Source organism: Glycine soja, chromosome 15 (genome assembly GCF_004193775.1).
Source record: "Glycine soja cultivar W05 chromosome 15, ASM419377v2, whole genome shotgun sequence".
Classification (NCBI taxonomy): domain Eukaryota; kingdom Viridiplantae; phylum Streptophyta; class Magnoliopsida; order Fabales; family Fabaceae; genus Glycine; species Glycine soja.
In genome coordinates, this window is record NC_041016.1 from 43,272,768 (window position 1) to 43,284,736 (window position 11,969).

At 43.7% G+C, this 11,969-nt stretch overlaps 1 protein-coding gene across 1 annotated transcript; it reads left to right on the forward strand.

Annotated features, from left to right (window-relative positions):
• Window positions 1-1,368: 1,368 nt before the first annotated feature.
• Window positions 1,369-2,307, forward strand: LOC114386180. Its single transcript, XM_028346170.1, has 2 exons — window positions 1,369-1,477; window positions 1,559-2,307. Exons 1-2 carry the CDS (start codon window positions 1,369-1,371, stop codon window positions 2,305-2,307), a joined length of 858 nt encoding a protein of 285 aa, XP_028201971.1.
• Window positions 2,308-11,969: the final 9,662 nt, after the last annotated feature.

Consider the following 11,969-nt stretch of genomic DNA (forward strand, 5'->3'; position numbering starts at 1 on the left):
GAAGATGCGGTACGGCTTAACCTCTTCTCGTTTTCTCTAGCAGGAGAGGCAAAACGGTGGTTGCACTCTTTCAAAGGAAACAGCTTAAGAACCTGGGAAGAAGTAGTGGAAAAGTTCTTAAAGAAGTACTTCCCAGAGTCGAAGACCGCCGAAGGAAAAATGGAGATTTCTTCTTTCCATCAATTCCCGGATGAGTCCCTTAACGAAACACTAGACCGTTTTCACGGGCTGTTACAAAAGACACCGACACACGGATACAGCGAGCCGGTACAACTGAATATATTCATCGATGGCTTGCGACCTCGATCGAAATAGCTACTAGACGCATCTGTAGGGGGAAAAATCAAACTGAAGACTCCCGAAGAAGCGATGGAGCTCATCGAGAACATGGCAGCCAGTGATCAAGCAATCCTTCGTGATCGTAGCTATGTGCCTACAAAAAGAAGCCTTTTGGAACTTGGCACGCAGGATGCGACATTGGCACAGAACAAGCTGTTGACGAGGCAGATCGAAGCCCTTATCGAAACCCTCAGCAAATTACCTCAACAATTACAAGCGGTAAGTTCTTCCCACTCGTCTGTTTTGCAGGTAGAAGGATGTCCCCCATGCGGAGGAACCCATGAGCCTGGACAATGTGTAAGCCAACAGGATACTTCTCGAGAAGTAAACTATATGGGCATACCGAATCGCGGATTCCAGGGTTACAACCAGGGGAACTCATCCGGATTCCACCAAAGGGGAGCAGGATTCAATCACGGACCACCGGGATTCAATCAAGGAAGAAACTTCACGCAAGGTTCAGGGTGGAGGAATCAGGGAAACCAGTACAAGGATCAAAGGAATCAACAGCCATACCAACCGCCATACCATCATCCCAGTCAGGGCCCCAATCAGCAAGAAAAGCCCACCAATATAGAAGAACTACTGCTGCAATTCATCCAGGAAACACGGTCCCATCAAAAGAGTACGGATGCAGCCATTCGAAATTTGGAAGTTCAAATGGGCCAATTGGCACAAGACAAAGCAGAACGGTCCACTAGAACTTTCGGGGCTAACACGGAGAAGAACCCAAAGGAAGAATGCAAGACCGTGCTGACTCGAGGGCAGAAGAAAGCATAGGAGGAAGGTAAGGCTGAAGAAGAAGACCGGTCAGAGGAAGAAAGGACAGAGACACCAGAAGAAAGGATAGAAGAAGAGGAGAAGGTGGCATCACCACCTACAACCAAGAGCCAGAAAACGCGGGAAGCCAGGAAAGAAGAACCACCAACCCTACCACAAGATCTCCCATATCCTGTGGTACCCAGCAAGAAGAACAAGGAACGCTACTTCAAGCGTTTCTTGGAAATATTCAAAGGGCTGGAGATCACTATGCCATTCGGGGAAGCCTTACAACAGATGCCCCTCTACTCCAAATTTATGAAGGAAATCCTCACCAAGAAGGGGAAGTACATTGACAATGAAAACATTGTGGTAGGGGGTAACTGCAACGCTATAATATAGAGGAAGCTACCCAAGAAGTTTAAGGACCCCAAAAGTGTTACCATCCCGTGCACCATAGGGAAGGAGACGGTGAACAAGGCCCTCATTGACTTAGGAGCAAGCATCAATCTGATGCCCTTGTCAATGTGTAAAAGAATTGGGAATCTGAAGATAGATCCTACCAAGATGACGCTTCAGCTAGCAGACCGCTCGATTACAAGGTCGTACGGGTTGGTAGAAGATGTCCTAGTCAAGGTACGCCATTTTACTTTTCCAGTGGACTTTGTCATAATGGATATCGAAGAAGACACAGACATTCCCCTCATCTTAGGCAGACCATTCATGCTGACTGCCAACTGTGTGGTGGATATGGGGAATGGGAACTTGGAGTTGAGTATTGACAATCAGAAGATCACCTTCGACCTCTTCAAAGCAATGAAGTATCCACAGGAAGGTTGGAAGTGTTTCAGAGTAGAGGAGATTGATAAGGAAGATGTCAGTATTCTCGAGACACCACAGTCTTCACTGGAGAAAGCAATGGTAAATGCTTTGGACTGTCTAACCAGTGAAGAGGAGAAAGATCTAAAGGCTTGCTTGGAAGACTTGGATCAACAAGACAGTATTCCTGAGGGAGAAGCCAAGTTTGAGACGCTAGAAGAGAAAGTTCCATCCGAGAAGAAGAAGATAGAGTTAAAGATATTGCCCGATCATCTAAAGTATGTGTTCTTGGAGGAAGACAAGCCTGTAGTAATCAGCAATGCACTCACGACAGAAGAGGAAAACAGGTTAGTAGATATCTTCAAGAAACACAGGGAAGCTATTGGATGACATATATTGGATCTCAAGGGAATTAGCCATGCTTATTGCATGCACAGAATAATGATGGAAGAGGATTACAAGCCAGTCTGACAACCCCAGAGGTGGCTAAATCCAATAATGAAGGAAGAGGTCAGAAAGGAGGTACTCAAGCTTTTGGAGGCTGGGCTCATATATCCCATCTCTGATAACGCTTGGGTAAGCCCAGTACAGGTGGTTCCCAAGAAAGGTGGAATGACAGTGGTACGGAATGAGAAGAATGACTTGATACCAACACGAACTGTCACTGACTGGCGAATGTGCATCGATTATCACAAGCTGAATGAGGCCACCCGAAAGGACCACTTCCCTCTACCTTTCATGGATCAGATGCTGGACAGACTTGCAGGGCAGGCGTATTATTGTTTCTTGGATGGATACTCGGGATATAATCAGATTGCGGTGGACCCTAGAGACCAAGAGAAGACGGCCTTCACATGCCCGTTTGGCATCTTTGCTTACAGAAGGATGTCATTTGGGTTATGTAATGCACCAGCCACATTTCAGAGGTGCATGCTGGCCATTTTTTCAGACATGGTGGAGAAAAGCATTGAGGTATTCATGGATGACTTCTCGGTTTTTGGACCCTCATTTGACAGTTGTTTGAGGAACCTAAAGATGGTACTTCAGAGGTGCGTAGAGACTAATTTAGTGCTGAACTGGGAGAAGTGTCATTTTATGGTTCGAGAGGGCATAGTCCTGGGCCACAAGATCTCAGCTAGAGGGATTGAGGTTGATCGGGCAAAGATAGACGTCATAGAGAAGCTGCCACCACCATTGAATATTAAAGGTGTCAGAAGTTTCTTAGGGCATGCAGGATTCTACAGGAGGTTCATCAAGGATTTCTCGAAGATTGCCAGACCCCTAAGCAACCTGCTGAATAAAGATATGGCCTTCAAGTTTGATGAAGAATGTTCAGCAGCATTTCAGACACTGAAGGATAAGCTCACTACTGCACCTGTGATGATTGCACTAGACTGGAATAAAGACTTTGAGCTAATGTGCGATGCCAGTGATTATGCCATAGGAGCAGTTCTAGGACAGAGACACGACAAGGTATTTCATGCCATCTATTATGCTAGCAGGGTCCTGAATGAAGCACAGTTGAATTATGCCACCACGGAAAAGGAAATGCTAGCTGTTGTCTTTGCCTTGGAGAAGTTCAGGTCATACTTGATAGGATCGAAGGTCACCATTTTTACAGATCATGCTGCCATCAAGCACCTGCTCGCCAAAATAGACTCGAAGCCAAGGTTGATTAGATGGGTCCTCTTATTGCAAGAGTTTGACATCGTCATCAAGGATAAGAGAGGATCCGAGAATGTGGTAGCTGATCACTTATCTCGGTTAAAGAATGAAGAAGTCACCAAGGAAGAGCCAGAGGTAAGAGATGAATTTCCTGATGAGTTTCTTTTGCAGGTTACCACCAGACCTTGGTTTGCAGACATGTCAAACTACAAAGCCACGAGAGTCATTCCAGAGGAGTATACTTAGAGTCAGAGGAAGAAATTTCTACACGATGCACGCTTCTATGTGTGGGATGACCCCCATTTGTTCAAAGCAGGAGCAGATAATGTATTGAGAAGATGTGTCACAAAGGAAGAAGCACGGAGCATTCTTTGGCACTGTCACAGTTCATCATACGGCGGACATCATAGCGGGGATAGAACAACAGCAAAAGTGCTACAATCAGGTTTTTTCTGGCCCTCTCTTTTTAAAGATGCTTACGAGTTTGTGCGTTGTTGTGATAGATGCTAGAGAACAGGGGGGATATCGCGAAGAAATGAGATGCCTTTGCAGAACATCATGGAAGTGGAAATCTTTGACTGTTGGGGCATAGACTTCATGGGACCCCTGCCTTCGTCATATGGAAATATTTACATCTTGGTAGCAGTGGATTATGTCTCCAAATGAGTGGAGGCTATAGCTACGCCGAAGGACGATGCCAGGGTAGTAATCAAGTTTCTAAAGAAGAACATTTTCTCTCGCGTCAGAGTCCCACGAGCCTTGATTAGTGATGGAGGAACGCACTTCTGCAACAACCAGTTGAAGAAAGTCCTGGAGCACTATAATGTCCGACATAAGGTGGCCACACCTTATCATCCTCAGACGAATGGCCAAGTAGAAATCTCTAACAGGGAGCTCAAGCGAATCCTGGAAAAGATAGTAGCATCATCCAGAAAGGATTGGGCCTTGAAGCTCGATGATACTCTTTGGGCCTATAGGACAGCGTTCAAGACCCCATCGGCTTATTGCCATTTCAACTAGTGTATGGGAAGTCATGCCATTTACCAGTGGAGCTGGAGCACAAAGCATATTAGGCTCTCCGGTTGCTTAACTTTGACAACAATGCATGCGGGGAAAAGAGGAAATTACAGCTTCGGGAATTAGAGGAGATGAGACTAAATGCTTATGAATTGTCCAGAATTTACAAGGAAAAAACGAAGGCATACCATGATAAGAAGCTGCAGAGGAGAGAATTCCAGCCAGGGCAGCAGGTATTGCTCTTTAACTCAAGGCTAAGGCTGTTTCCAGGTAAGCTGAAGTCCAAGTGGTCAGGGCCGTTTATCATAAAAGAAGTTAGACCTCATGGAGCAGTGGAATTGGTGGACCCTAGAGAAGGGAGCTTCGAGAAGAAATGGATCGTCAATGACCAGCGCTTAAAGCCGTATAATGGAGGACAACTAGAGCGATTGACGACCATCATCTATTTGAATGATCCTCGAGAGGGCCTACTGTCTAGCTAAAGACAATAAACTAAGCGCTGGTTGGGAGGCAACCCAACATTTAGTGTAAAAATGTAGTGCTTTTATTTTTCTGTTCAAAAAAAAAAAGCCCAACAGGTGCAAACAGCAAACAGGGGGTACGAAAAGCAAAGGTCCAACAAGTGAAGTCAGCAAAAGAAGGGGTGCCAATAGTAAAATCCAAGTGGGCTGCACGAAGCCACATGCTTAGCGCGCGACCTCGCGCTAAGGGCCCAGGTTAGTTTTTAAATTTTGAATTTTAAATCTGAGGGGCAACCAAGGGACGTTTTCCCTGGTGCGCTTAGCGGCCACATGCGTGCTAAGCGCGCACGTCATAAATTCTGGGGAGTTTTCGAAACTCCCCAACTCCTCAGTTGCCTCCAGGGGGGCTTTTTAAGTGCAGAACTTCATTTCTTTTCTTTTCTCTGCGCTTTTACACTTTCCACACTTCCTCTCTGCATTCTCTTCTCACCTACACATTCCCTTGTGATTTTCATGCTGATTAACAGGAGAAACAAGGTAAGATGTGAATCTGGTTGTGCTGTAGCATTTGCAGGTATCATCACTCTAAGCCTTGCATATAGGCTTAGCGGGAACGAACAATGTGAGGAACAACACGAGGAGCGCGCTAAGCCGCTGCAAGAAACAGGAGCCACCATGAAGCACGCGCTTAGCCAGCACGGTCGCGCTAAGCGCGCTCTTCAACTTCAGCAAACGCGCTAAGTGCCTACTAGTGGCGCTAAGCGCGTGCCTCCTTCATCAAACAGGCGCGCCAAGCGCGGGGCTGGGCCTCAGGGCCTATCAGCCTCGCGCCTTGCTTCTTGCACCCCCCTTCTACTCTCCTCACCCCTTCTGCTTTACTTTCTGCACCTTCATTCTTCATAACTGCACCCCCTCTCCCCCTTTCTTTCTGCTTTCTGCACCCCCAGTCTACTAACTACAATCTGTTTTTTTTTTCTGCTTTTGTTTTTGTTTCAAATGGCTTCTCGCAAGCGCTGTGCCGTGCCCACACCGGGGGAAGCGTCCAACTGGGACTCTTCCCGCTTTACGTCCGAGATCGCTTGGCGCAGGTACCAGGACAACATTCAGCTTCGGAACATCCTTCCGGAGAGGAATGTTGAACTCGGGCCTGGTATGTTTGACGAGTTCCTCCAGGAACTCCGGAGACGTAGATGGGACCAGGTGCTGACTCGCCTACCAGAGAAGAGGATCGATGTGGCCCTGGTGAAAGAGTTCTATTCGAACCTTTATGATCCAGAGGACCACAGCCCCAGATTCTGCAGGGTGCGAGGATAGGTCGTTCGCTTTAACGCTGACACGATTAACGACTTCCTCGACACCCCAGTCATCTTGGAGGACGAGGAGGAGTACCCAGCATACACTAGATACCTCAGCACTCACCCCGATCCTGACACCATCACTACCACACTGTGTACTCCAGGGGGGCGTTTTGTTCTGAATGCCGATGGTCTCCCCTGGAAGCTGCTGAGGAAGGACATGACGACACTTGCTCAGACATGGAGTGTCCTCTCTTACTATGATCTTGCGCCCACTTCTCACACATCTAATGTTAATCTTGACAGGGCCCGCTTGATCTATGGTTTGGTGAGCCGCATGGATATGGATGTGGGCAGCTTTATATCACAGCAGATCAGTCAGATTGCCCAGTCCAGCACCTCGAGGCTCGGGTTCCCAGCGTTGATTACAGCGCTATGTGACATTCAAGGGGTGGTTTCTGATACCCTGATCTTTGAGTCACTTAGCCCTGCGACCAACTTGGCTTATGTGAAGAAGAACTGTTGGAACCCCGTCGATCCATCGATCACCTTTCCAGGGACTCGCCGCACACGCACCAGAGCCTCGGCGTCGGCATCAGAGGCCCCTCTTCCTACCCAGCCTCCATCTCAGCCTTCTACTCAGAGACCGCGACCTCCACCTGCTTCCACCTCAACATCCATGGACATGCATGGTCAGATGCTGAGGTCCATTCGCATCGGACAGTAGCTCATCATGGAGAACATGCACAGGCTGTCCTTACACTTGCAGATGGACCCCCCGCTCATCACTCCAGAGGCTTATCGTCAGCAGGTTGCCTGACCAAGAGACCAACCCTCCACTGACATGGGGGAGGAGCCTTCTGGAGCCGCTGAGGATCCTGCGGTCGATGAAGACCTCATTGCTGACTTAGCCAGCATTGACTGGGGCCCATGGGCAGACTTGGGTGGAGGCAGTTGATGTTTTCTTTTATGTTTTGATGTTTCCTTTTATATTTTGTTGTTTTCTTTTATGTTTGGTGTTTTCTTTCTTATGTTTCGTATGTGGTCTGTTTGGGTAAAAAGAAGTAGTAGTAATCATATCAGTATTTCAGTATGTGTTTTCTGAGTAATAATTGCATGATAAACTTGAACAGTCATAATTTTTGAGCTTGTTCTGGAAGGTTCAAACACTTGAGATGCCACTAATCCTTGGAAACTCTGGTTCTGGAAGCACAAGTCAGGTCAGGAAATGGAACATGAATAACATAAGGTGGGAAGGTTAGTCTGATGGAACAAGGTCATAACTGGTACGCCGTATACTTGCTTAAATTCTGGTGAGAGTGTGAACTTAATTGTGAGAGAAAATGCCTATTTTTAAGTTCCTGGTTTTGCATCAGTCTTGGATTGTTAGAATAGTTACTTAAGGTGGATATGATCAAGGCCATGTTTGTTATATTTAGCTACTTAGCCAAAAAGCCAACCCGACATCATTTTTTCCCTTGCACCCATGATTGAGCCTATATATTATTTTGAATTTACCCTTGAGCCAATAAAATGATAGTCCTACCCTTTAGGATGATAAGAGAGCAAAAATGGGTTATAAAGGTCTTAATTTGGGGGATTTTGGAAAATAGGTAGCTAAGACAATAGTACAACACATAGTAAGACACCTCTCACAAATTGGAAGCCCAATTAAAAAAAATGATGATGAATGTAATAAAGGGCAGAAACAAAAGAGCAAGAGAGGTGACAAAAGAAAAGTGTTGTGGGGAAATGAAAGGGTTAAGAAAAATGATGATTAATTCCATTCTTGTGTTGTGTGCTTTCATTTTGAGATGTTGACAGATGCGGAAGGGACCACTGAAAGAAGGAGGAACTGAAGCCATTGACAGTGTTGGAACACTCAGAACTTGTTTGAAAATTTATTTTTATTCTAGGTTTGCTTGGGGACAAGCAAAGTTTAATTTGGGGGATTTTGATAACTGCTAAATAATTGTGAATTAATAGTAGTTAAATAGTCAAATTTTGGCTTAAAATTAATTATTTAGCAGTTATTTGTAATTAAAAGTTGAAAAATTAATTAAATTGAATTTCTGGTTGCAGATACGAAAAATGAGGTTACATTAAGCAAAAAGGGCAACAAAAATGAAGAGAAAGAAGGAATTATGAAGCAGGCCCAGCCCAACAGTGGCGCTAAGCGCGAGTTAGGCGCTAAGCGAGCAACCAAATGCAGGCGCTATGTGACACCCTCTACCCCTCACATATATACTAATAAGGAATAAAAAAAAATTCAAATATCAATTAAAAGTATTTTTAAAACATTTTTTTAAACAAGTCTTTCAAAGGGGAAAGAGACTCACATTCACTTTCTTCTACATCATATTCAAACTTGTCCAAATAAATAATAAAGTATTCTCGACTCAAACAAAGTCGTCTAAGCTTCATACAATTAATATAGAACTTATATCCTAATGTCACATCCTATCAGAGCGTTGTGTTCCCGTGTCCTCTAGCATGAGGTTCTTCATAGTCATCCACCTATTCATCTGCTCCCCCGAACACAAGTTCAAGATCATCACAGGATCCAAACACAACAACACACAGGGAGTGAGTTATCACATTCCTAGCTAATAGAGAAACAAGACAATTAAATATACATATTATATAAATGAGATACCACTTGCTTAAACATAGCTCACGTAACTTCACCACTTCGTCATTCAAAATTCACTTTTCAATCATCAATCACATTACACAAGAATATCACACTTCGATCAAGATATAATAACACATCAATTAGCAAGCATATGCAACAGTTATGCTAAGACTCAATCCTATATGCAATGTGGTACCATGTCAGTGAAAAACCACCCTGGGGCGCTTAGGAGTACATAACAAGACACACCACACCATGGGTTTGTCAGGTCACTCTCACTAAGTAAGATCATAGGGAGACCAGTCAGGGTCACGATGTTTTGCGAGAATGTTCCAACCATATGGGATCAGCATAGGCTTAAAGGAGCACTCAAACCCGATGACCCCCAAGGCCTACACTCCGAAGAGTCCGTCAGGGTCTCTCCCTCCTGATTCAGGTCCAACCCCTAAAATAATTTTTGCATGCAGACACTGCTCATGAATTATACAATACCCACGACCTTACACTCGTGTTTTAAACACGTTCAACACAATTGCGCTACGATTTAACACTGGTTCCTAAATAGGACACCTACATTTTCTCTTTAACACTGCGCATCAACGCTTTTCTCAAGATAACGCTGGTCGGGTTATTGTACAATTCATAGCTTACAACACAAGTGATTTCACATCAAGTGTTAACTACACACTTATCCACAACTAGAACTCATTCACAATTTCACATCTCATAGTGTCACAATCCACCATCACATGTTTACACGTATCTCACAAATTAACACATGTTCAACTTTACACTTATACTCAATCTCAATAACAATATTATAATCTCAAAGCAACATGTTATTCTACAATTCATCACATACTCACAATTTGAATCATCATTTCATATCCTCAATATAACAACTTATATAAAAGACTATCACAACATGAGGACTAAAACCCCTCAAATAATATTACACAATTATATCAAAATCATAGGTCAAAATATAAAAATATCAAGAACACAATTTATCAAGCAATTTTCATTAGGGCATCAATATTTTATTTATAATCATAAAGGAAAAATTGCAATTTAACAAACATCCCAAAATAAAACCTCAATTTAATCCTCTAAGGATCCCTACACATGTTCTCACTAATCTCCAACTGTGAATAACTCATCCCTTACCTCTGAGCGGACCCATGTGTCTTCAGCCAGTGATAGCAACATCTCTAGCGGTTCCTTGAAATTCTTTCAATTATTCCTCCGACTGCTCCGATAGAATTCTCAAACGTCAGAGAGACGGAGAAGAAATTGAAACCTTCACTTGTACTGTCTTCATGTAATTCCTTTTTCTCCCGCAATGTATATTATCTCGCAAATCCCAACGGCGGAAGCGTGCGGAATTGAATTTTGAACAACATATCCAAATTTCATGAAAATCCAACGGCTAACGAAACCGGGATCATAGTTTTACCGAGACAGTTTTGGGTTTCTGCGGGAAATTAAAATGCTACAATGCGAAGGGTTTTCCTCTAATCTCAGATATGATTTTGCAATTCCCAACGGTGAGAATGTTCGAAATTGGGTTTCGAACATGATACGCAAATTTCACAACGATCCAACGGTGAACGGGTTCGAGATCGTCGTTTTTCTGAGACAGGTTTGGTGGGCTGCGGAAAAAAGAAAGGGTTTTGAGAGGAGATGAGGAAAGACGAAAATGAGGCCAAAAAGGAGGCAGCTGACTTAACATAACTATTTATACCTAGGGTACTCAACCTATTATTTGCTCTATATTTATTTATTTATTTATTTTTACTAAAAAGCTTTTTAAATTTATTTACGAAAAATTGGGATGTTACACGCTAAGTGTGGCGGAGCAAAAACCGTTACGCGCGCTAAGTCCAGCTAGGCGCCCAGCGCGCGATCCAATAGAAGCACAGGCTAAGCCTGCAGGGCGCGCCCAGCGCGTGATCTGAACGCGCTAAGCGCGAGGTGTCACGCTGAGCGCGACTACGAAGGCCCAAAAGCCCACTTCAGCAACTATAAATAGAGAGTCAGTCCCAAGGAATCATCCTCATCTTAGAGCACTATTCTCAGCACTCCAAACCTGAGCTCTCCCTTCTCTCTCATTATTCTTTGTTTTTATTATCCCCATTCTTTCTTTTGCCCCCAATTGTAAGCCCTCAATGGCCATGAGTGGCTAATCCCCTAGCTAGGGCCTGGCAGGCCTAAAAAGTCAACGATGTACGGTGTGCTTCAAGAATTATCAATGTAAAGGGAATTTATTCCAGGTTTTTCTGTTCTAATTCTTTTCTTGTTATCTTGCATTTGTTCTTAAATCTCTTTTGGGTTTTATTCGCTCGGAAGAGGGTATTTCCTAATAAGGATTTAAGAATTAATGCATGCATTAGTTTTAGGGGTTATACGCTTGGGAAAGGGTAACACCTAACCGAACAATTTAAGAAAAGAATCCTTGGGTTATCATTGCTAGGCATAGAATGATAACTCACTGCCCATGCATTTAAGCAACATCTGGAACTTAACCTTAATGCATTTTAATTATTGAATCTTCGCAAAGGCATTTGAGAGATAGGTAGTTAAAATAAGCTTGTCAACGTGAGGCATCAGGGGCAAGTAATTAACAGATGTGGGTAGAACTAATACCAGTGCATCGGTAATGAATATCATATTTACATGCATCGTAGGCCAATTGGGTTTGCCCGGTCTTGCCATCTTTATTAATTGTCTTTCCTTTTAAACTATTTGATTTAGTAACCACCCTTATTTCTGTCTTTATTACCTTTACTCATACTTACAAATTGAGAAGTATTTAATAAAGTGCAATAAAGTTCCTTCGGAAACGATACTTGGACTTCCGAGTTATACTACTTGAGAGCGATCTGGTACACTTGCCAAAGTCTCAACAACTCTTCTAGGAAATGGAAGGCCGCATCCTTTTCTGTCAAAAAACAAATGATAAATTTAACTAATCAAAAA